The 26,438-nt window shown below is 48.7% G+C and overlaps 1 protein-coding gene and 1 pseudogene across 4 annotated transcripts in view; both read right to left on the reverse strand.

Moving 5' to 3' along the window:
• Positions 1-26,438, reverse strand: part of ANKRD33B (ankyrin repeat domain 33B) — an 81,974-nt gene that overhangs the window by 8,106 nt on the left and 47,430 nt on the right. For all 4 annotated transcript variants that reach the window (XR_013369166.1, XR_013369167.1, XM_077879575.1 and 1 more), the window contains exons 2-3: positions 25,619-25,748; positions 7,326-7,466 (exon numbers count right to left, since the gene is read on the reverse strand). Coding sequence is in view for 2 of the 4 variants with exons in the window: in XM_077879575.1 (XP_077735701.1) it covers positions 7,326-7,466; positions 25,619-25,748 (271 nt within the window). In the remaining 2 variants the exon portion in view is untranslated. The remainder of the gene's footprint in view (positions 1-7,325; positions 7,467-25,618; positions 25,749-26,438) is intronic.
• On the reverse strand, positions 13,119-13,216 carry LOC144302789 (U6 spliceosomal RNA; annotated as a pseudogene).

Below are 26,438 nucleotides of genomic sequence, written 5' to 3' on the forward strand. Positions count from 1 at the left end.
TCTGGCAAAGCAATGTGGAGAACTAGGGCAATTATCTAGTCTGTGAGCTCCCCAGGGACCAGGACTGGCAGAGGCTTCTGCATTTATATCCCACACAGACCCAGGTGGCTGACGTGCGGCGGTGGCTCAGTGCAGAACAGAGGCGAGAAGGGCTCAGTGGCCCCCCTGCCCCAGCACCCCTCCAGCGACCCCCCACCCCAGCCTGGGCAGACCCAGCTCACCTGAGATTGCCTCATCATGCTCTTCATTCAGGGGCATATTAAAAAACAGGCATATTAGAAGAGTGGTAATTATTTGGAACTGGAGATCGGGATGGAACTCATTAGCCCGAGTACAATTTATAAACTGACAAAAATGAAAAGGGGGCAGTAAAAATGTCGCCACAAAAAATAGATGACACATTAAACCTTAATTAATTGCATGTCACTTAAAAAGGTACAAACTGCAAAATTAAAATCTTAATGAACATGGCTTGAGAAAGACATTTTTCAAAAGCTAATGGAAAACTAAAGGAACAGCTGTCCAAAGTGTAGCACGCACACTTCTTCCTGTTGCTTTCGTGCCTTTTCAAAATGATCTTGGAACCCACACACGTTTGGCAGAATGGCAGCGCAGCCTAAGGGTAGGAGTTGTGCCACCATTTGGGGATTCACTTCCTTTTTTTTTTTTTTTTTTAAGATTTATTTATTCATGAGAGACAGAGAGAGAGGCAGAGACACAGGCAGAGGGAGAAGCAGGCTCCATGCAGGGAGCCCTACGTGGGACTCGATCCAGGGTCTCCAGGATCACATCCTGGACTGAAGGCAGGCTCTAAACCACTGAGCCACCCAGGGATCCCATGGGGATTCACTTCCTTCCGCAATCGGTATGGGTAATATTCATGGCCCGGGTGGAGTGACTAAATCATGGAAGGCTGGCACCGGTGATCAACACTCGATACACAAGCCTTTTAGGAAACAGAGAATTCTGATGGGCCGGCATCTGCATCTTCTCCTCATGAATTTCTGGCATCCTGTTCTCACCCCCTACCCAGTGCTGTTTCGCCCAGAGCTCCAGCCACGCAGCCCAAAGGTGGGCTCCTGCCCATGCATCCACTTGCCACCACGCCATTGAGTGCTGTGAGCTGTCTACACAAAGTCCTCTAGTTTATTCCAGGCAGCAACATACTCAGTTCTAGGCAATGCATCATGCCTGGTGTAAACCTGGGTTTTGCCACTTAGGTACTATTGATGTTTAGGGCAGATCATTATTTAGTGTGGGGGCTGTCCTGTGCATTGTTACGACTTGTAACGGCACCCCCATCTCTGCCCAGTAAGTGCCAGCAGCATTCCACAGTTGTGACAGCCAAATACGTCCCCAGACATTACCGGCTATTCCTAGGGGGCAGCCCCCACCCCTGGTGGGGAATTACTGGTCTACCCAGTAACTGCAATCCTGTTGCCCCTTTTTCTTAGCCTCCCTTACAGCTGGACAGTGAGCCCCAAAAAGAATGCTTTTGTGCCCTGATAAAAGTGACCACTATGGTTGGAGGTGCCGCTGCCTATCTGAAGCCCACAGTTCTGGTGAACTCCCCGTGGTGGGGAGGACGGGTGATGGGGTGCTGGGTCAACGCATAAAAGAACCTAGTTCTGTGATGTCCTCACGGAGCCCAAGGCCAGCTGCACAGTGACAGCCCACTTCAAGACTTTCGGTGAGGTGAGAAAAACGTGCTTGTTTTCTTTCAGCCACGGGCAAGGCAGGATGTCTGACTGGAAGCAGAAAGCACTCTAAGCAGGTGCTAAAGGAAGACAAGCTACCTTCCATCATTCATCCTAGAAGCTTCCCCTAGAGTCGCGGCCAGGTGCACAGGACCGGCGCAGGCAGCCAGAGCCCGGGCCGTGTTGCTTCCTGGCCGGCTTCTCTGCCAGCCCCCCACGTTATCTACCCTTCTAAGCCCCGCTCCGGTCCCCCTCCCACCAGGAGGCCTTTCTGGTCACATGGGACCCCTGCATGTCCCCTCCTGTGCCATCCTGGCCTGTATCTGGGGTACTCAGGGTATAAGCGATACGGTAAATCAGAATGCGGGGTCTCAGGAGAGGCCTAATTTGGGGGCGGGGAGGATGGACATCTGCTTCCAGCCTGGTCCACCCCGGAAGCCGTTTCCAAAGAGATCTTGTACTTGGTCTTTCAGAGGGTCTCAGCAGGGCCGACTCCCGGTTACCGAAGGGCTCCCTTCCCCATCCTTCACGCAGCTTCCTGGCTCACCTTTCAGAAAACCTAGTTGCCCTCAAGTCCTTCTCTCAAGGTTTGCTTTTGTGCCAAGCTAAATACCCAGGCGAAGACACTGCCCTTGGTGACACGGAATGCCTGACTTTTAGCCCTTTCTCTGCATAATAATTTGAAACTATTCCAACTTGGCAAATTCTCAGGTCACAGGAAAACCATATTTTCCTTATAAACAGAAAGAAACCTCTGCAGTGATACCGTTACCACTTGGCTTCGGGAGCACACCGTCGGGGCTTGCCTGGGACAAGAATGACCACAGGACCAACCAACAACAGCAGTGCCTCTCCCCCATTAAACCAGCCTCCCACCCCTTCCGAGGTGTCTGCTTTGTTGCCCGAAATCACAGGAAGAGTCGAGCATCTTGTTTGCCTACGTCTGCTTCCCAAATGCCGCAGCAATCAGACCACGCTTCAGGTATAAAAGCCAGCTCTCTTAAGCAAGTCTGGAGCCTGCCAGCCTCCACTGAGCTCTGCTTCTCTTCAGAGAAAATCAAATCCTCGTTATGGCTTCTCGGAGCCACTTATTTAAATAGACCTGTCACTTCAAGGCATTAATATTCCGTTGAATTAACAAGAATCCACAGCCCCACTTGCGATTCTTATCAGCAGAACTGACATTATTCCTGGAGAAGCCAAAAACCAAAGAGCCAACAAATCAGCTTTTCAGACCCTGGTTACATTTTTATTAAAATCCAAAGTATTGATAATTCTCACATTATTTCGTTCTGCCTGACAAGGTAAGAGATAAGAGCTGGTATGTGTCTGTATGTTATGAACCACTGGAAAATCTAAACAGTTTAGGGGGGCATCCAATTCCGTGATCCATCATTTCTAAAAGGAAATGGTTCGTACTGAATGGAATGAAATTGCAACTCAGAAATTCAACTCAGGTGCAGAAATACACTCAGGTACAGGAGAATGCTTGCACTTGAAAAAATGAGGATGAGATACCCATTTCTACCTTAGCCATTCACACGTTACAGCACTTTGTGCCTTTTGCTTTTGAATTGATCACAAGATGACCATTCTGTGATTAGCTCTCAAGGGACCTTCCACAGCTGCACACAAATGCCCTTGATGTTGAAACGTCAATCCAAAGAAGTACGCCGGCACTAGTATCTTTAGAGGCTTTTTCTTTTTCTTTTTTTTTTTTTTTTTAGATTTTATTTATTTTTTATTTACGAGAGACACACAGAGAGAGGCAGAGACACAGGCAGAGAGAGAAGCAGGCTCCATGCAGGGAGCCTGACGTGGGACTCGATCCCGGGACCCCAGGATCACGACCTGAGCCAAAGGCAGATGCTCAACCACTGAGCCACCGAGGTGTCCCAAGGCTTTAATTTTACTAAATATTAATACGTTAAATGTAAACAAGAAGATCTTAAAATACTCGTGCAAATTTTTTAAATATCCCCACAAGTCTCCTTATTGTTATCCACCCAATCCATGAGAGACTTCGATCACACCTTTTTTTTCCTTTTAAAATGTAACGTGCATATATATATATATATATTTTTTTTTTTTTTTTTAAAGTTAAACATAACATGCAGGGCACCTGGGTGGCTCAGTGGTTGAGCATCTGCCTTCAGCTCAGGTCGTGATCCAGGGTCCTGGCATCAAGTCCCACATCAGGCTCCCTGTTAGGAGCCTGCTTCTCCCTCTGCCTGTGTCTCTGTCTCTCTCTCTGTGTCTCTCATGAATAAATAAATAAAATCTTAAAAAAGAAAAAAGTAAAATAAATAAAGAAAGAAAAATAAAGAAAAAAGAAAAAAGTAACATGCACATCTACTTATGTAAAAGGAAAATGTATTTTCCTGGGAAAAAGAAGTATGAGCTACCTTAGTAATAGAAAATTTAAATCTTCTAGAAATTAAACAACCAAAATCTTAGAGGGCCACTCAAACTCCCTGAAAAAGGTGTCAGATTTTTACATTAAGAAGGAATATAGAAAAAGCTGGAAGGAGGAATTGCATATTAGAGGGAAAAGCTTCTCTTTTCATTTTTTCTATCCTTTCCCATTTAATCACATCGGTGGTTCTTAACAGGAGAGGACTTCACCTCCCCAGCCCCAACCCGGGGACATTTGGCAATGTCCAGAGACATTTTTCATTGTCACGACTTGGGGTGCTGGAGTCACCTAGTGGGCAGAGGCCAGGGATGCTGCTAAACATCTACAGTTCCCAGGACAACACCCTCCCCACCACAAAGAATTACCTGACACCAGATGTCAACAGTGCCAGGGCTCAGAAACCCGAGTATACAGGCCTATCACCCTCAGCAGGCAAGTTTGTTTCACTGCAAGGGTACTTGTCAAGGGGAAAGCCATACCACTGCTTTTCATTCATGTAACAAATAATTACTGAGCACACAAATTCACCAGTAACAATAATGACAACCAGCACTGACTCCGTGCCAGACATGCACCCAAGCACTAGTCCACTGGGGAGCTCATTCAGTCCCCATCCAGCCTTCCCACAGTGTCATCCACTCGCTGCACAGAAGAGGAAACTGAGGCTCAGAGCATCAGGCGACCGGCCCCCATATGGAGGGGATAAGTGAAGGGGGCTGGAGTCTGAAACCAGGGGTCCTGGCTTCCAAGTTAACTCCGCTGACCACAGGTCTGCACTCATATGGACTGTTCTAGACTTGGATGCGGCTGGGCTCGGGGGGAGGGAAAGAAAGGATGGTACCTCAAACCTAACACCAAATTCATTATCCGTAATGGAGGGGGAAGAGAACAATGTGGCACCGCACTGGACGCCCGGCCCATCTCTCAAGAGACCCCAGAGATGTTTCTGCCATCTTCTAAACGCTTAGCAAATGTCAGAAACCTCCACCAGCCCCGGGAAAGAAGCAGAATGACAGCAAAACCCCTGCATTACCCAGAGTGATCGGAAAGGCAATCGACCCCAAAACAAAAGGTTTGTAATTCAAGTGAAGTCATCAGGAAAAATGCAGTGACAAAGTGGCTGACATCATAAATTCTTGGTTAAAATGTAAATTACTAGGAAAAGAAAAAAAGTGAGGACGGCAAACCCTAAGAGAGACTCTTAATCACAGAGAACCCACTGAGGGTGGCTGGAGGGGGGTGGGTGGGGGTGGGCTGGAGGGGGGTGGGCATTAAGGAGAGCACGCGTTGTGATGAGTGCTGGTGTCCTACATAAGCGATGAATCACTAAATTCTACTCCTGAGGCTAATAGTACACAACATGTTAACTAACTAGAATTTAAGACTTGAAACATTAAAATCAATCATAGTTGGAGGGGAGTAATTCACTAGAAACCTACACTCAGTTAGAACTAGCTCCAGAAGTAGTAAAAGCAGATAAAGCTTCCCCCAAACAAAAGAGCATCAAAAACACCATTTAATTAGGAGGAACCACCTCTTGTTGCTAAACAACAGGCAAGGCCTCAACTGAAATTGTTATCTTGCCTTTCAAAAAAATGAAACTGTCACTGCGTCAAAAGCACAATCCATGCCATTAAATCTAATTATGCTCTTTTTTTTATTTTCATGAAAGTTTTCATCTTTGAGGCCTGTCATCACTTACTGAAGTTATTTTTTTTCCAGCATCCCCTACAACACACAGATTAAAGTGGGAGAGGGAAAAAAAATCTAAGCAAGCTGTGAATCCTATAACCCCCGTGTAATCCCAAGGGAAATGACAGGCTGAGGACACTGTATCCAGGCCAGGATGGGGACCTGAGGTCATGAGCGAAGAGGTGAGGCGCAGAGACCACAAGACACTGGGGACACAGGACAAGCACATGTGGGAGCCCGGATGCGACCCTGGGAGGGAAAGGGAACAGCACCAGAAGCACAGGTGAAATCTGAGTAGAGCCTGGAGTTCAGTTAATAGTAATTAACATACCAGTGTCGGCCCCTCGGTAAGACGTTAACACGCATGGGGTTGAGCAAGGGCCGTGTGGGACTCTGTATTATTTTTGTCACTTTCCATACATCCAAATTATTGCAAAATAAAGGTTTACTCTAAAAAAAAAAAAAAAAAAAAAAAAGGACAGCAGCAAATTGTGTAAACAGAACTACCAGCCTAGGCTGACGCCCAGCAAAACGCTGCCGCGCCCTCTGAGATCGTCATGGGAGGGCAAAGGCCACCTGTGCGGGAGCTCGTGGGGCCAGGGGGGATCGGCTGAACCCGGTGCCGAGAACAATGACAACATGAAGCAAAGTAATGAAATGACATCATGTTGTCGCAGCACCTCACACTGATCAGATCACTCGATGCTAACTCTGCACCTGACCCTTTGTGGTGCATTGTACACATCTTCTTGTGTATTTCTCAAACTAACCCAGCGCGGCAGAGTTAAAGATGAGCAGGGACTGCACTCTAGGGGACAGCAGCTGGAGGGCGGCTGCAGGGACTCCAGCTCGGGGGTGCCTGACCTCTGCACAGCCCTGGAGAGCTCGCAAGGCAGGGTCACGGTTCATCCTGGGGGGTGGGAAGGAATGACTCCCATTGCACAGATGGAAACAGGAGGCTCAGAGAAGGAAGTGCCCCCTCCAACATGACCAAGTCAGAAAGGGCGAGGAGGGGGTGCCTGTTGATCCGAAGCTACAGCTTGAGAACTTTCCATTCTGCTACATGGCACTGACAAAGGAAACTGCTGCGTCCTACATCAGCAGGTGACTCCAAACACCAGCAAGTGGGGATCTAGGATGGCTACTGGGCCCGCCCCACCATCCCAGTGCCCACCCTCAGTGGAAAGGCTTGCACTCAGAGCCAAGGCCAGAACACACATTTCTAAAGAACAAATATAGGCAAGAGGAAGCGAAGGGTGAGGGAAGAGTTTATCAGAGAGCAAGGAGGGGTTTCTTGCAGGGTGATCTGGACTGTGACCTCCCACCCTAGCTCGAAGGGCTTGCTTTCCTTGGTTTTAGCTCAGATGAGGATGGCCACACACCCCATAGAAACTATTCTTTGTTGCATCCACTAGGCTCTGTCTCTATGGAACTGATTCACCTCAATACATGTTCTTCAAAGGAGCAAAATTAGCATTTGCCGAGACCCTCGGGACCTCACAGGACAAGCAGAGACATACCTGCTAGCATCAGGGCTCGGATGCACTCCGTCCGGCCCTGCATGGCAGCTTTCATCAGGGCCGTGAACCCAAACACGTTCCTCCTTTCAAGGTCAAGACCAGGAAAATAGTTCAACAAGTAGTTGGTGATGGTGACGTGCCCTACAAAGAGAATTACACACGTTTATTGACCACATTCCACCCAGAGCGACATGCCAGGAAGCCTTCCCAGAGGAAGATCACGTGGTCGACCTCCAGGACCAGCCCGTTGGGGCGGGGGGGGGGGGGGGGGGGCGGGCCTGCCCCTCAGACACAAGAACTAATTCTCCTGGAGCCAGCAAGACACAGGGCGCCACCCTAGTTCATTCTGGTTCTCTTCGGCCCACCCGCTTGGGAGCTCAGCTGTCTGTCAAAGTGGTGAGAGGGACAGTGGGGAGCCAGCAGGCTGTGGAGGTGGCATGGGGAAACAGCTGAGCTAGCCTCCGGGACACCGGTGACCAGCAGGGAGGTCCTGGACGCGGTCGGCGCCCCGGGAGATGCCAATGCAAACAGATGCACAACTAAAAATGAACCTTGGAGCCATTTCTCAGGGCTCCCTGGGAGAAGGTCATCTACACAACAAGAGGATACGCCAATTCATGCTGTCACCTGCTGTTACCACTCAGAGGGGTCCATCTGTCTGTCTCTATCTCTCTCTCACACACAAACACATGTGCAGAGGCAGGGAATGTGGGCAACGTTGTTACCCAAACCCTCAGCCATAACCCAAGCAGGTAAGAACATTCATTTGATAATACAGATTCTCCCCTTTTTCACCTTGCACTTCCAAAAAGACCTGAATGGGGACACCTGGGTGGCTCAGTGGTTGAGCATCTGCCTTCAGCTCAGGGCGTGATCCCGGGGTCCTGGGATTGAGTCCCACATCGGGGTCCCCGCAGGGAGCCTGCTTCTCCCTCTGCCTGTCTCTGCCTCTCTCTCTGTGTCTCTCATGAATAAATAAATAAAATCTTTAAAAAAACAAAATCAAAAGGACCTGATTTTCTGTTCATGCCCAGACGGGTTCTTAAAAAGCCCACAAATTGTTAGATAAGGGTGAATAAGGGGAACATCATGTAAAAAGCATTATTCCCAGGATTCTCTAGGCTCACCCACAGAAAATCAAAATGGACTGAGGGAGTTCTTCAAAGAGAACCATCAGGGCCACATAAAGAGGTTCTCAGGCCAAATGAACATGCTGCCCGATGCCCACTGGCTATGCTGAAGTCCTAGAGTGAAATGCACTCCCTTCCTCATCAATCACCTAGAGCAGGGCCCCAACCTTGGCACTACTGACCTTTGGGGCCAGGTCATTCTTGTTACAGGAACGTTCTGTGCACTGATGCTGTCCTGGCAGCTGCATCCCTGGGGCTCTACCCACTAGACACCAGTAGTGACCACATCTCTCCTTCTCCCCAGGTATGACAACCAAAAATGTGCCATTGCTAGATATCCCCTGTGTTAGAAAACTCACCTGGTCCTAGAAGCTCAGACTTCACTGTTTCAGGATCAAATGCACCCAGGTGGGAGACGGCTCTCTTCCCCTGGGGCCCCTGCATCCCCATGTCCTTCTCTGAGCTGCCATCCCCACCCTGGTCTCTGCCAACATTGGCTAACCATCTGTGGAGAGTGCGAGGAGCCTGCAGGAAGCAGCCCCTCTCCTGTGCGCTGGTGGAGGGGCTGGGGATCCAGCCCTCTGAAATCCCCCTCCTTCCCAGTGCACACATGGTCCTGGGGAACCCCTCATGTCAGGCTGCAGGCGGGGGTCTCGTGGACACTCCAGGGCTCTCTGTCATTAACTGAGCATCACTTCCTCCCCTCAAGGGAGGCCTCGGTGCTATTGAGATGCCAGACCCATGGGGCCCCTTCCCTGGCTGACCCCAGGACAGTTAGCGCACGAGCCCTGGGACATCGTGGCAGAGGAGGTGAGGCCTCATGGCTGCCTGCTTTCCACAAAAACTGGAGTGCGGACCCCTCTGGAACCCATTGTTGTCTGCTGACCGTGGACCTCAGCCCATCTCCTGAAGTCATGGCAAAAATTAAAAACTGAGCCATGAAGCTTTCTGAGACAGAAACACTGACTAGCATGACCTTGCCGGAAATAAGCTACAAACAAATGGGTGTGACCTGCTAGCTCTGTGACTCACGGATTCCAACCCACAGCTGGTGCTTTTTGACTCCTTTGCTCACTAGGCCCTCCATTCATGCCATCGAAGGTGTTGGGGCGGGGATGATGCTGGCGGTCAGGTGCCCAGAGCAGCTTAATTGCTCTTAACTGTGGGGGGAGGAGGGTCCTTTGATCTCCGGTTCCTCACCCAGCTAAACGCTTTGCAGCACCTGTCAGATTTATTTTTTTTTATTTTTTTATTGGAGTTCAATTTGCCAACATATAGCATAACATCCAGTGCTCATCCTGCCAAGTGCCCATCACCCAGATTTAGAGTGAAACAAACTGCAATTTGCTTAGAGTCGTTTCTTTTAAAATGTGAAAGCATGTCTGTTGTAAATTCCAGCAGGATATCCTCTGCACCATTATATCCTAAACACTTTGAACAGGCAGGGAGAGGAAAAATGGAAAAATCACAAAGCAAACCATCCATTATACAGAACGGCTCTGCTTATTATGTTGGGCTCAGAAGAACTAACATGCAGCCAACTTGTTCTGACTACAGGCACAAGCTTTCAGTGATCCGTGAGATCCATCCTGCCTCCCCACTGGCTTTCTTAGGACAGCAGAATAATACCTCTTATCCCACAGAGGGGCCCGTTCACTGAAATCATAGGTGGACAAGATGCCTCTAAGTATACACAGGCATTAACCTCTCTCTTCTGTGAAAAACAGGACAACAGGTCCAAAATGGAGTCGCTTATGCTAAGGCCTCAGTCACCAAACCAAGGCTTAATTAGTTTTGCCTCTCCCAGAGACAGAATCTTAAACCAATCAATCAGGAATTTCCTGATCAACACTAGTGATCCTGATCATCTGCCCGATAGACCCCTGCCCTTCCCCAAAGGAAAGTGACCTGGCAATAACCAACCCACTTTTCTGCCCTAAATAGCTCCCTTATTTTTCCTCCCTCCTCCCCTTCCTTCCTCATCTGACTACAAAAATCTCTTACTTTGTACAACTCCTTGGAGCACCTTTGTATCTGCTAGATGGGACGCTACCCAATTTGAATCAACTTTTGCTCAAACTCAACATTTTTAATTTGCTGCAGTTTTTCTTTTAACATTTCTTTAAAACCATGACAATTAAACAAGAGGAGCTTTCCTTTTCTTTAGTAAGACAGAGACATATTTCATAGATAGGCAGAGAGACAGAGAAGACAGGCTAACACACAGTCTTCCCTACAGAACATGCACCATACTGAACCTTTGTTTTAGCCCAGTCCAACCTTCTGGCATAGGATTTGATGAATGAAGTCTTCCAACAAAGCCCTTTCAAAGGGTGGGCTCACTACAGACACCCCCAAATGCACCCCCCATGAGCCTCCCTAAGGGAAGAGCACAAGTGACCCAGGGGTTAAGTGAATTCTCGATAAATTAGCTTCAGTGGCATGATTAAATGCCAATGTAGACAGAGAACTTTGGACTTAGAAGAGCTGACTGTGAGAACACCTAAGTTCAAGTCCCAGACTGCCACTTAAAATCCGGGTAGCCCCGGGAAGGTGCATCAACTTCACTGAGTTTCCACTTCTGGAAAATGGGAAATAATATCAACCTCACCCCTGTGAGATTTACAGAAGACAGTGTGTGTAACAAGTGCCTTGCAGAAAAAATTCCAAATAATTCCTGCAGATACTACACTCTCAGGGAGGAGGAAGATAACAACCCACTCCTTAACTCGTGGGCTATGCATTGTGGCTTCTTTCCAAAGAGGAGACTATAGCAGGCAGGGAGGGGACAGTGGAGAAACCTGACAAACACGACCTCAGCCTAGTGACCAAGGTGAGCACCAGTGGCGTTAAGTCATGTCGACAGCTGTACTGCCAAAGTCTCTTTGCTTGACCAAACTTTAGTCAGGCTCCTGAACCTTCTCCTAGGCCCATCTGGGCACTTCCTTGGAAAATCAAGTTTCAGCAAGAACTCTGCTCAGTTTGACCAGCACCCCACCCTCCATATCTGATCGTAGTCCTCATTCTCTACACCCCCCCAGGGAGATGACGGGTCACCCTGACCTGCCTTCAGCACAAACCCCATTAGCTCAGTTTAGCCACAACTTCTGTTACCCCTGAGTAATTTCCCACCCGCTGACCCCCACCCTGCTCCTTGGCTATAAACTCCCACTAGCCTGTGCCATATTCAGAGTTGAGCCAACAGCTCTCCCCCAACCCAAAATCTCATTGTTATGGTCCCAGCTCCTATTACAGTGGTCCTGAATGAAGTCTACTTTACTATCTTTATAAGTGTCACTGCATTTTGGAGGGGGGAAGCCTGGGTGGCTCAGCGGGTGAGTGTCTGCCTTCAGCTCAGGGTACAATCCCAGGGTCCTGGGATCAAGTCCCACATCAGGCTCCCCCCACGGAGCCTGCTTCTCCCTCTGCCTATGTCTCTGCCTCTCTCTCTCTCATGAACAAATTTTAAAAAAAATCTTTAAAAAAATAAGTGTCACTGCATTTTTTCTTTTAATGGTGCCCTTGATAAGATGTGATGAGAATGGTGTTTCTTCCTTGGTCTTCCCCACCTCCCCCAACTTACAACTCTAGTCTAATCATGAGCACACATGAGGCACACCCAAATTGAGACACATTCCACTAACTCCCTGACCAGTACTCTTCACACTGTCGAGACCATAAAAACAAGGAAAGTGGGAGAAACCATCACAGCCAAGAGGAGCCTGCTATTATAGCTGAATGTAATGTGGGCCCCCAAATAGGACCCTGGAACAGAAGAAGGGATTAGAGAAACACTGAGAAAATCTGAGTAAAGAATGGACAAGTTTATGATAATAAAGCATCAATACTGGTTCATTCATTGTGTCAAATCTATCCCACTAATGTAGGATCCCAACAACAGGAGATACTGGGTACAAGTAGATGAGACTCTCTGTACCTTCTTTGCAGCTCTTCTGTGAGTCTAACTATTCTAAAATCAAAAATGTTTATTTTTTAAAAAGGGGATCTATGGGGACCTGATCTATGGCTCAGTTGATTAAACGTCTGTCTCTGGCTCAGGTCATGATCCTGGGGTCCTGGGATTGAGCCCTGTATCCTGCTTCTCCCTCTCCTGCTGCTCACCTTGCTTGTGCTCTCTCACTCACACACTCTCTCTCAGATAAATGAATAAAACCTTTTTAAAAATAATAAAAAATAAAAAAATAAAGGAAAACCTAGCATAGGGCCCCTTGACAAAAATACAATGTAGGGACAATGATTCTGGGTGGGCAGCTGGCTGTGATCCTGTCCCCACTATACCCAGGACTTCCGCTGGTGGTGGGCACACAGTGAACCCCGTGAGGGCAGGCAGGCAGTGGAAGGCGTGGCTGACATTGTGCGTTCCTAAAGAAGTGAATGGACAGGACTTGATGACCCAACAACAGAAACTAAAAAGCCCAAGATGACTTCTGGTATCACCCCACCAACAACTTTTCAGCTCTACTATATGGTTGGCCAATGTCTTGTTCGCTGAGTGACCATCTGAGGGTGGGAATCCATGATGCCTGCGGTGCCCATAGACAGGCAAGCTTGCCTGGATCCTCCACCCATAGCCCACCTACACTCTGACTCTCTCCCAAACCCCAGATGGAAAATTTTTAATTTGCTCACTGCTTTTTTTTTTTTTAATATGGGACTTCATGAATTCGTGTGGCATCCTTGCAGTGAGGCCATGCTAATCTCTGTATTGTTCTGATTTAGCATATGGCTGCCTAAGCAAGCACAAACTTTTCCACTCTTAAGTCACCTACCTCCCCCAGCCAACACCATTATCAGGAGATGACACACCTTCTACCTAACAGAAACTACAAAAAAGGGAACCCCCTTAACATTCCCTCGTTTCCCCACAAATTTCCCCACATCCTTAAGCAGTCTTTCCTTCCCTCCTTAGGATAAAAGAAGGGTGACTCTTCTACTCATAAATAGCAATCTCTCCTCCCCTTGCAATGCTTTAAAAACACTCTTCACCCACTTCCATGGAGTATCTGTACTACCGATGACCTCTTCTCTTCAACTTCTCCCTCCTTGCAAATCCACTCTCATCAGATTGCAGCAATGGCCCAAGTTTTTCACCTTGCCCTTCCATCACGTTGGCCAATGGGACATTTAAAGGCATGATGCAAGCAGAAGCTTGGAATGCACTTACTTGGCTAGACTCCCATCTAGCCATCTAGAGAGTCTAGCCATCTTCATGAGAAAAACATGCCCAGGCTTGCCTGATGGTCCCAGGAAGAGGATAAGAAACGTGTGGAGCAGAGCTGGCCCAGCTGAAGTCCACAAGCAGCCCCCAGAACAGGGTCCAGCTCATTCACAAATTTGTGAGCGCAAGGCAGTCTAGATTATCCGATCCCCAGCCATTCAATGATGTGTGAACAATAAACATATCTTAAACTGGAGTTTGGGGCTGCTTGTTACACAACAATATCTAGCTGGATATGCATGCACAAGGGTATCCCATCTTAAAAAAATAATTATGTATAATTAGGCTGTTCTAACAAACTACCATAGACTGGGGAGCTTAAATAACATATTTATTTCTCATAGTTCTGGAGGCTGGGGAGTCCAACATCAAGATGCCAGCAGACCCAGGGTCTGGTCAGATCTGCTTCCTGATTATCATAGACTGCTGTCTTCTGGTTGGGTCCCTATATGGCAGAAGCAGGGAGGGAACTTTCTGGAGTCTCTTTTCTAAGAGCACTAATTCTATTCCTAAAGCCTCCACCATCATGACCTCATCCCCTCCCAAAAGCCCATCTCCTAATACCATCATCTTGGGGGTCAGGATTTAACACAAGTTTGGAAGGAACATAAACATCCAGTCCATCACAATGACTGATAATGTTCCTATGGACCTGTCTCCCAACTCTAGCCCTGACCCTTAGTCATCCAACTTCTCAGTTCAACTTCCAGAGTCATCCACTCTTGCTCTTGCTACTTACACTCCCCCAATCCTCCTGAAAGTGACTTCCATCAGTCCCCAGTGACCATATTGTAGGAAAACCCAATGAGTCAATTTTCCTCTAATTTGACCTCTCCAGTGTTTACCCCTTGTCTATTCCATCCTTTTTGAAACACTCTTTTCAAGTATATCCAGACTGTTCACCCTTCTGATCTTCCTCCTATCTCTCTGGCCACTCTGTCTCAATTTCCTTAATGAGCTTCTCTGTTCTCTCCTTCCTGAAATGCTGCTGTGCTGCAGATGCATGACGAAGCCCTCCTCTTATCCATACACTCTTCCTTGGTGACCTATCCATTCTTCCAGATGCAGTTATCACCCTAGAACTCTTATCTCTGTCTCTCTTCCTGACTTTCCTATTTTAATATCTTTTGAATGGATATTTCATCTTGAGTGTCCCACAAACAAATCAAACCCAAAACGTATTTCTTCTAAACCTGCTCCTCTCTCCAACGTTCCATATTCAGTGATAAACATCACTAATAGAATAGGTTCCCAAGCCAGAGATCTAGGCTTTGTCTTCAGCCCTCCCTCACGTTTGCCCCATCCAAGCTATCATGCAACTCTGCCAACCTCCATCTTTTATTTTTTTTTATTTTTCATCTCCATCTTTTTTTTTAAGATTTTATTTATTCATGAGAGACAGAGAGAGAGAGAGGCAGAGATACAGGCAGAGGGAAAAGCAGGCTTCATGCAGGGAGCCCAATGTGGGACTCGATCCTGGGTCTCCAGGATCACACCCTGGGCTGAAGGCAGGCGCTAAACTGCTGAGCCACCCAGGCTGCCCAATCTCCATCTTTTAAATGCCTTGCAAGTCTATCCTTGTTGCTCCATCCCCATATCTACATCCTGATCTGGTCCACCACATCCCCACTGGGCTACAGCCCCTTTCCTAACCATCCTCCCTGGTCCCATTTCTGCCCTCCCAACAACTCTCCACACTACCAACATGGTAACTCCAAGAAGAAGCTCTTCTGACCAACACTACTACTTAAAGCACATAATGGTTTCTACTTGGGACTTAGATCAAGTCCCAACTCTTTTAATAAGCTAGCTCCTTTTAATCTAATCTAGCCCTACTCCCTGAAAGGTAGAAGATGCCACCCCAAATTATGCTACTTTGACATGGATTATTTTGAACTGAGGGTGGACACAAGAAAAGCTCCCTGCCCTCTTCCATTTGCCTAGAAGCAGGGTAGAAATTTCCAAAGGAGTCTCTCCTTCCCTCTATACCAGGACGGACAAAAGTTAATCACCAAGGCACCTGCAGATCCTCTCAGCCTGGAGATGGCACTAGAGAAATCTACATAACAAACCTTCCAGTCTTTACCCACCAGTCAACCTTCCCACCGAGTGGCATCTCTGGAAGCCAAAAGCTACTTTCCTCTATCCTGTCATTTCTCCAGGACAGGAGATCCCATATAAGCTGGAGTTCTAAGTCACCTCTTTGAGTTACTCACTTTTCCCTGGGTGTTTCCCATGTATACATGAGGTATACATGTCTATAACCTTGTTTTTCTTTTGTTACCCTGCTACTTGATGAGTCATCTATTCCAACGGAGGCTCTTCCTTGGTCCCCCAGGCCTGGATTAAGCAACTGAACCATAATATCCCATGTCCACATTCCCATGTGGCTGTAGATTACCACCACTACAACCCTCAGGACCTTACTCATACATCCAAAACTTCCAACTGACTGCAAACTCAATACATATTTGGTAAATGATAAGATTCAGGGATCACTACTTCTGACTTGGAAAAAATACACTTATCAAGAAGGTTGTCAATTATCAAGCTATAACCCACATTACCTAAAAATTACATGGACGTCATAAGTATTAATTGTTAATTCACTCGACATTTTACTGGATACCAGTCTTAGGTTAAGAATCTCATTTACTCTTTTATTCAAGGGAAGGAAACAGACAAAACACCCATGTTCTTCTAAAACTGAGAAAATGTTACAGAATTTGAGTGGCCTAAAGATTTGACTGGTTCGATTCCAGGTACTTGAAATGTACTTTTCCAAACTAGGCCAGTAGAGGGAACCGTTGACTTTGGAAATGTCACATCAGACTACAGCGCTGGAGTCCATAGGTGCTCCCCAAGGGTGGAGGTGTGACTGGGAGGGGGGAGATAGACATAGGGGAGGGTGGGAGGGCCCTACAGACAGGCTTCCCCTTGGTCTTCGGGAGAGGCAGGTGTCTGAATTAACAGCAGGGTAAACTGTTGGGGGAGGGACACTGCAGCAGCCAGTGAGAAGGGCTCAGAAAACTGGAGATTACAGGAATAGGTAAGGCAACTCTAGGAAAGCCCAGAGACTTGCCAAGCTCGAATTTCTTAATTGAAACACTAGAAATCAAGAAAAAGGAAAACATGTTGAAAAATAAAAATAAAAATCAGAATGAAGTCAGGCTAAAATCATGATCACGTGAGGTAATAACAAAATAAATAAAAATAAAGAGGCATTTAGGGGGCAACTGGGTGGCTCAGTTGGTTAAGTGTCCAACTCCTGGTTTCAGCTCAGGTCACGATCTCAGGGTGGTGGGCTGGACCCCCATGTCCAGATCCTCACTCAGCACAGGAGTCTACTTGAGATGCTCTCTCTCTTCTTCTTCCCCTTCCCCACCCATACTCTCTAAATGAATAAATGCATGAATAAAATCTTAAAGAAAAAAAGAAAGAAGCACTTATTCTTGGCTTTAAGGAGGCCCTCCCCAAATCCGGTTCATGAGCCAAGCCATGCACGGGCAGTCTGAGGCACCCCCCCCCCACCCAACCCCTGCCTTCCTACCCCGCACCCCCCAGAGCCTCAGTGCCACTCTGTCCTCTGCAGCGAGCAGCATGCATAATGCCAGGCTGGCCCTCCCTGCATTTCCTTCAGGATTATAAAAATAAGCTCAAGGAATAACAACTTTCAAGGATGCACCAGAGGTTACTTGTACCCAACCAACCTTATCACCAGTTTAAAAAGACACCTGCTGGGCAGCCCCGGTGGTGCAGCGGTTTAGCGGTTTAGTGCCGCCTGCAGCCCGGGGTGTGATCCTGGAGACCTGGAATTGAGTCCCACATCAGGCTCCCTGCATGGTGCCTGCTTCTCCCTCTGCCTGTGTCTCTGCCTCTCTCTCTCTCTCTAGCTGTGTCTCTATGAATAAATAAATAAAATCTTAAAAAAATAAAAAATAAAAAGACACCTGCTACTCTCTCACTTAGCCACACTCCTGCCCTTCTGCTAAAGAGGAACAAGTGGTGAAGTAAACACACAACTCCACCCCTGAGACTTACTCATTTCCTTGGTTATCTTTCTTTATATTTTGCTTTTGTTGGGGGAGGTAGGATAGAAGTTGGAACTGCAGCGAGAAAGAGCTTCTCTCTTTTTTTCTTTAAGATTTCATTCATTCATTCATTCATTCATTCATTCATTCATTCATTTAGAGAGTATGGGTGGGGAAGAAGAGGTGACTTTATTTTAGAGTTCATGCCTCTCCCTACTGTTTCAGGAAAGACTCTGTTTGGGCTTTTAAGCTAGAGATGGTCGTGTCCCATTTTAATCCGATTCCAAAACCAGTTTTATTTATATGATGGTTTCTTAATTCCAAAAGATGTCTAGTAATATGTGCTTACAGTAAAACAAAACAAAACACAAAAAACAAAAACCAACCACAGAAGTATTCCTTTTTTTTTAAAGTCGCAGTCCACTCTCCCACATCCTCTGTCTCTCAAATCTCCCGCTGTGCAGCCACCCACACTTCCAGACCTCTCTCCCTTCAAGCACACACGTGTGTGCCTGTGCTTTTTATGTACATGCGCATGGATAATTCTGTAGAGCTTTTCACTCGAATTTTTTTCACTTAGTAGATCTAGGAGATCTTTTCACATAGACCTGTGGACATGAGATTTACCTTGTTCTTCCTACAGCACATTCTGGAGTGTGATTGTGTGTCGCTGGCCGCATCCTCTGTGTCCTGTAACTGTGAGGCGGTTCAGTAAGCTGTGACTCATCCACTCAGTACAGAATCCTCTTTTAAAGCAAATATTTGTTCAGCAATTACTTCATGTCCAAGGGCTACCACGGGGAGCCAAGGCACACAGCTCCTGCCTTCCAGGGGTTTCCGAACTAGCGGGTGCAGGCAGCGCTGCAGTGAGTGGCGGGGGGTGCATTTCTGAGCAGGGTGTTTTGAGCAGCAGGTGTTCTCAGAGGGCTGGAGGGACGAATTGTAGGGGCTCTGTCCCTGGAGGAGGCCGGCAGAGTTAGGGGCGGGAGCCCAGGCAGGGGGCTGCCCCTCAGCACACCTGCCACCCTCAGCTGGCAGCCTGTGGGGCGGGAGGTGGGCGGGGGTGCAGGGGAGAGCACCCCCGTGTCTCCTTCTGCCCCGGCCCCAACTGAGCCACACCAGACACCTGAGGGCTGAGAACAGGCCGGTGCTGGGTCGAGGCCAGCCTTGGGCAGAGAAGGAAGAGGAAGCAATGTGCAGATAGATTCTTAGAACTCAATTGCTTCGTCAGGACATGCATGTTTACATAGCTGCTGCCAAGGGGCCTTTAGGGAAAAAAAACTCACGTATTTATGCTTTCCACCAAGTTCCCAAGGGTATTCTTGCCAACCCTGGAAAAGATCAGTTCTTAGTGTTTGCCAGTCCTTGGATTACAGTTTGCAATTGTTTCCCTGATTCTCATTGGAGGCCAGGATCTGTTATGTTCTGGGTGCGGCTGACTGGATACCCAGTGAAACAGGGCTTCGGAGAAGAAACTGTCTTCTTTTGCAACATGACGTGTCTGAAGGCCACAGTTAGGGGGTTGCTTCATTGAATTGCCCCATGACACCAGGATGGGGGGCCAGCTTCTCAGAAGTGCTGGTCACCTTTTCCTCGCGATGCCAAGACTATAGCACATGGAGGCCTTGGGAGAGAGGAGTGAATGTGTCTGTGTGTCCTGTTCTCTAGGACAGGAAGACATTTCCAGAAGCCTCCAACAGAGTTTCATTTATAATTCACTGCCAGGGTTATGTCACACGCCCTGTGCCAAAACAAGTCACTGGCAAGGGTGACAGAATGACCCCAAATGACGTGGTCTAGTCAACATCAGCCCCAGCAGGATCTGTGTGGTTAAGGGAAACTTTCAAGCAACCATAGGTTTATATTATTTGATATCACACCTGCACTGAAAGTCCTGGCTTTCTTTTCTATGGCATTCACTCAGCATTTGTGAGTATGAATTAGGGTACAAATGCTTTGATCTGCCTGTCATGTGTTCTCTAAAAAGTCTAACCTCTTCAGATACTTAATGTGTGATAAAAATTCAACCGAATCTGTATTAGGCCTTTACAATGGAGAGGATGTATGAAAAGAAATCCCTCAAATAATCCCTAGGTCTCGTTTAGCCAGCAGTTCCAACTTCTATCCTACCTCCCCCAACAAAAGCAAAATATAAAGAAAGATAACCAAGGAAATGAGTAAGTCTCAGGGGTGGAGTTGTGTGTTTACTTCTCCACTTGTTCCTCTTTAGCAGAAGGGCAGGAGTGTGGCTAAGTGAGAGAATAGCAGGTATCTTTTTAAACTGGTGATAAGGTTGGTTGGGTACAAGTAACCTCTGGTGCATCCTTGAAAGTTGTTATTCCTTGAGCTTATTTTTATAATCCTGAAGGAAATGCAGGGAGGGCCAGCCTGGCATTATGCATGCTGCTCGCTGCAGAGGACAGAGTGGCACTGAGGCTCTGGGGGGTGCAGGGTAGGAAGGCAGGGGTTGGGGGGGGGGTGCCTCAGACTGCCAGTGCATGGCTTGGCTCATGAACCGGATTTGGGGAGGGCCTCCTTAAAGCCCTGCCGGCCCCAGGTCCTGAGCCTGGAAGGGACATGAGCTTCTCCCTTTGCTGGGCCTCTCTCTTCCCCTGAGAGGACCTGTGTCATCTGTGACTTATAATAATAAGAATAAGTGCTTCTTTCTTTTTTTCTTTAAGATTTCATTCATTCATTCATTCATTCATTCATTCATTCATTCATTTAGAGAGTATGGGTGGGGAAGGGGAAGAAGAGGTGACTTTATTTTAGAGTTCATGCCTCTCCCTACTGTTTCAGGAACACCTCGACTGCTTGCCTTTCTCCCCGCTTTAATGATGGCTCTGTGTCCCTCTGATGTCTGTCCGGGCTGTGTGGCCTCCCCAGCCTTGAATGGCCACCGAGGGCCACCCCGGCCACCCCTTGGTATGGGAGCCCCCAACACCCAGTTCTCAGCCTGGGTTCCCCAGACCAGCAACTCTGTGGGAACCCCTTGAGAGGCACATTCTCAGGCCCCTCCCCAATCAGTTTCAATCTGAAACTCAGGGGGTAGAGCTGGGCAATCCCTGTTCTAACCAAATCTGCATCAAAACACAGATTAGCCACCACCCCCCCATGGGGGGAGGCTCCAGGCTGAGAAGCAGGCTGCGCTCTAAAGTATGGTGCTCACAGGGAGTGGGGCAGCCCGGGAGGGCCTGTCACAACCTTTAGAAACAAATTAGGGAAAAATCTCTTCCTCCCAGTGAGGCGATTAAGACAAACAAGGAAATGCTCTTTAACCAGATTTTTTTAAGGTGAAAAAAAAAAAACAAAGCAAAAAAAAACAAAAAAAAACCACCACCTCACCCCTCCTCACCCATATCCCCAGACAATTCAGTTCTAAAGCAGGCCTAGGGTAGGTGTCCCAGGGATCAGAGCCCAGGTGCAGGGAGTGGGTGCCAGGCAGAGAAGAGGGTGGGCCCGGGACCCAGCCGGCAGCATACATAGCTTGAGCAAACCAGTAAACAAGGTAATGATCTAGACACCAGTAGGAAGAGAAAACTTAATGAGAAAGGAGGGACGTCTGGGTGGCTCAGCAGTTGAGCATCTGCCTTTGGCTCAGGGTGATCCCAGGGTCCTGGGATTGAGCCCCACATCAGGCTCCCTTCAGGGAGCCTGCTTCTCCCTCTGCCTCTCTCTGGGTCTCTCATGAATAAGCAAATAAAATCTTGAAAAAAAAAAGTAAGAAAGGGAAATATAGTTCTTTATGAAGATGGAAGAGAACCCATGTACCCATCAAATTAACAATGGTTACCTCCAGGTGACAGAACTAGTGAGAAGCTAGGAGATTTTCACCCTGAACTTCACTGGCTTTCTGTGTTTAACCTGAGCTGCTTATGTGGTTTTCTCCCGAACACTGTATTTTATCGTATCATCAACTTAGTAGACCATCAGCGGTGCCAAGTAGAGAAAGCACCCAGAGCAGCCATCGTCCTGTGCAACCCAGTCTGGTCACAGCCCCAACACCTCCCCGCTACACCCTTACATGTGGGGCCCAGAAAATTAAATACATGCCAGCTTTGGCAATCCTCACGATCTAACCAAGCTATAATCTCACTCCTGTGGGAGGAGAGGCTCCCCCAGGGACCATCGCCTCCCTTGAGGTCACAGTTGCGGGGGCATGAACACAGGTGTCTTGTCCCCTTCTCTGCTTCGCACAGGTGACCACAGAGCAGAGAGAAGGCAGTGGCACTGCCAGAAACCACAGGAGGCCTGCTGGCGGTGGACGCGGGTGCAAGCAGTAGGGGAGGTCAGGCCGGACATCAAGACCTTGGGGAAGTTCAGCCGCGGCCCCAATGCGCAGGGCAGGAGCAGAAGGAAAGGTGGGCTGTGGGCCACACTGAACCGCCAATGCCATTTCCTGCACCCCAGCACAGCAGGCAGCAGAGCCACCAGGCCAATGTGGGGGCCACCCTCTACAGACACAGGCTGTGCTGCTCCCCTCCCACACAACTCGGACGTGAGATGACAGGGATGAAGCAGGGATGGGAGAAGCCACTGGGCTGCCCTTAGATTTTTCTTATTCATGAGAGATACAGAGAGAGAGGCAGGGACACAGGCAGAGGGAGAAGCAGGCTCCCCACAGGAGCCTGATGCAGGACTCGATCCCAGGACCCCAGGATCACACCCTAAGCCGAAGGCAGATGCTCAACCTCTGAGCCTCCCAGGTGTCCCTCGCTGGGCTGCCCTTAGCTCCAAATTTCTCCATCTGCACTGCCGGCCCCAGGTCCTGAGCCTGGAAGGGACATGAGCTTCTCTCTTTGCTGGGCCTCTCTCTTCCCCTGAGAGGACCTGTGTCATCTGTGACTTATAATACATCAATCCAGGAAAAGCACAGCCCCTGCGTAAAGGATGAGTGTGATGGAATGAATAGTTGTATCACCAGATTCCTCTGTTGGGCTCCCAACCCCCAAAGCGACTGAGTTTGGAAATAGGGCCTTTGTGGAAGGCATTAAGATTAACTATGGCCACAAGGGTGGAGCCCTGCTGCAAGAGAACAGGTGTCCTTAGAAGAGGAGATACCAGAGACAGATCTCTCTCTCTCTCTCTCTCTCTCTCTCTCTCTCTCTACCACATGAGGACACAGAAGAGGTGCCCCGTGCATGCCAAGAGGAGAGCTCTCACCAGGACCCAAATCCCCTATCACCCCAATCTTGGGCTCCCAGCTTCCAGAACAGTAGAAACAAGCTTCTGTTGTTTAATCCCCCTGGATGTGGGATTTTTGTTATAGAAGCCGAAACAGACTGAGACTTGAGGGATGCTCAAAAAGAATAAAGTAAATGTAATCCAACAAATGGAACAGAAACAAAATAATGAAATAATATACAGGATTTGCCCAAATCTTAGAGTAATACAATGGAGGGGGGGGATGAGACAGAAAGTCGTGGCATGAGGACCAAGTTATTCTATGCCTAAGAGCAAATCTCAGCAAAAAAGAACAAAATAGGGCAGATAGTGTTTCAAAGAGATTAACAGCAATTTCCTGAAAATATACCTAATATAAGTCAAAACAAATGCAGAGAGAAGGAGCTGAGATCTGTATATAGCTGGGGCAGGGGGCTGTTTTCAATGTCAAGGGACAAGCGGGGAGATATTTACGAGTCTCACAAGATCAGGGTATCAACAAAGATACAAAAGCAGGCTGGAATCAGACTATTCCTCTGCAACACTCAATGGGAAAAAAAAAGGCAAAGGACAAGTCGTTATTCCTATTATTTTCAGATAGGCAAGAATTCAGAAGGTAGCCCCTGGGTGTTACACCACAGCCATTACCCTTAACACACGAAGACTCTTGCAAATCAGTAAGAAAGGAAATCTCGTCTTACTGCACATTCTCCTAGCGCTCAGGTGTAGTCTGTGCCATGCTCCCCCCCCCCCCCAGCTACCCCTGAACCCTCTGGTCTGTACCCCAACGGGCACTGGAGTTTGGACCTCCATGCCCTCCGCTTGCTGCTGAGGCCTCTTATGTAGATGTCTCACATCTCAAACAGCCCGAGCACCGAACAGAGCCAATGCTTCTCCATCTATTACTTTACATAAACCCCTTTGCAATTCATCATCCCCTGTCCAGACGCTAGAAGCCCTCCCGGATGCCGCCTCTCCTCCACCATCCACATCACACCACTTTCTGCCAGCTGGTTCTTGCTCCTTCTCTGCCTCTGGGCCCTTGGAGACTATCCAGGCTCCGTCATCACACAGCCAGCCTCGTGGCACTGAATGCATTCCCTCGCATTGCTTCTAGACCCTTAATGAGCTGGTCCCTGCTCCCTGTGGGGCCACCTCTCACCTCTCCTAGCCGAATGCAATCTTACTGCCACATCACCAGAGGCGTGCTGGGCTCCCTCTTGGCACCTGGGTGCCTCGGCTGCAACAGCCTCCCTCTGACTTCTTCGGCACTCAGGTCAAGTCCACCTCTGCCACAACCCCCTCTTCCATGAGCCCTGTCCTAAACCACACAGCTAGTTGTGGTCCCCAGCACACCCTCCATCAGAGCTCCAACAGATGCCTACTGAGCTGGAGAATTAGTTCAACGTAGAACCGCCCATCACTTGGGTATCCCCAGTTCCCAGGCCGGTGGGAGGCGATGAATGGGGAGCCCATGATCGCTGAATGCCATGCGATATACTCTTACACTCTTGCACTTCAGGACACTATGGACCTCAGCTTTCAAAGCCTGGAGTGCCTCTGTTGGCAAAGCTCTGCACTCTAAAAGCTGCTGAGGCCAACACACTGGCAAAATTGAGGGAGTTCTCCATTTACCCATATTGACCGAAAAGCAGTGTGTATGGACTACTTCCCATTTCATCACGGGAAGATGCTGGCTAGGCTGGGCTCCTTGGGTTCCCTGGGTTCCCTGGATCAGTCACCCGTGCCGGCTTTGACCTAGGAGCCCGTGATGCAAAACAGGACAAGGAGGTCTCTCTTTGGTGGCGGCAGCAGATGGTTTGGGGCATTTTCTCCAGCTCTGCAGCCTTGAGTCTGATACCCGACAGCTCCCAATGACATCGTGAGGTGTCCTGCATTCCACTAATAAGCAAACGCCTTTTCTCCCCAACTCAGCCAGAAGCAGCTTCTTCACAGCTCAGAGCCTGAATGATCCAACAAATTCATCTTAGCAGCCAAGAATTTTCAAAGTGGTCAAGTAACAAACCCACTAAATACCACGAGTACAAACAGAGTGTGGTCCTGAAGGCACAAGCACAGCTTTGTGTTTGTCTCCAAAAATGTCCGAAAACAATCCTAGAAGAGGACAGCCGCGATGCACTCAGCAGGCGGAGCAGAAGTGCCACTTCTTGCAATGACCATCCTGGGCTGAAGCACACGTACTGGGATGTACACGTATACCTGCCAGGCTCTCTCCCTAATGGTCCCGCCGTGTTACACAGATACACCCTCAGCAAGCAGCACCTGGCTTTTCCTTACACCTATAGGTCAAGTGTAAATATGCCTGATACACTATCACTAGTGAGCGAGAGTAGTGAGTTCACCAGCATCTCTCCGTTCCCCATCTCCAACACTGCCTGGGGCGCGATGCTCTAGGTGAAGGGATGACAAGGCTGGGTTTCTGGTGCAACTTCACATTCCAAGACTTTGGACGCAGCAGGGCAAGAGGTGCCCCACGGTGAGCTCTGTGCAAACAAACTCTGCATCGTCCCAAAGGCACAACAAAAATGTGTCCGAGGATGGATCGGCCTCTCCTTGTACCTCTTAATGTAGTAGGACAGATTTCTGGACCATTCCCATCCTAAGGTTTATCTCCTGAGCTGAGTTCACGTGCAGCGTGCCCCCCTCCACCATCCCTCACCTCTTGGCAGCTGCTCCCCAGCCAAGGAGGGAAGGAAACGTGGGTCTTACCTGCCTGCGCGGCTGTGATTAGAGCTGTGTTCCCCTCCTTGTCCTGCCAGTTGACGTCAACGTGAGGGCACTCGGCTAAGACCACAACAGTGTCCACAAAGCCGTGGTAGCAGGCGACAATGAGGCCAGTCTAGAAGTGAAGAGGGAAGCGGTCAGAGGGGGCTAAGCCCGAGCATCACCGCTGCACCCCCTGTGCACACAGGGTCTCCCAGGGGAGGGAGCCTGGGCCAGCAGCCAGGTGAACACACAGAGAACCCCGAGTCCCGGTTCTGGCTGGCAGTTTAGAACCAGCCAGCCATGTGTCCTCTCAACTGTTCCATGCTGACCACGAGAGAGGAAGGACGCCTGGGAAACCTCAGGAAGCAAGGTCCCTGCCCCGTTCGCTTTGCCTTCTAACAGGAGGAAAGAGGAAAAACGGCAAACCGCAGACCTGCCAGATGAGTCCTGACCGTGGATTGGTAAGGGGGCTAGGGTAAGGGAGGCTGTGAGTGCAGGGGCGGCGTGGCTCAGTGTCATATAGGGTGCTCGGGTGGGCTACCTGGGAAGGGGACACTGGACAAAGATGGCAAGGAGGCGAGGAAGGGCCAAGGGCCATGGGGGGAGCATCCAGCTGGGAAGCCCGTGGGCCGGAGCCCTGTGAGCCAGAAGGAGGAGGTCAAGGGGGCATCAGAACCCCAGAGGTCACAGTACAAATCCTGAGACAGGTGGCATTTTGAGCAGTCACTTGTCAAGTATCTTCATCAAGTCGAGCAGCTGGATGGAAATAGACTCCAGGACACAGGCCTGGAAGTGGGGAGACCCGTTGGGAGTGGTGGTATAA

This window comes from Canis aureus, chromosome 31 (genome assembly GCF_053574225.1).
Source record: "Canis aureus isolate CA01 chromosome 31, VMU_Caureus_v.1.0, whole genome shotgun sequence".
NCBI lineage: Eukaryota > Metazoa > Chordata > Mammalia > Carnivora > Canidae > Canis > Canis aureus.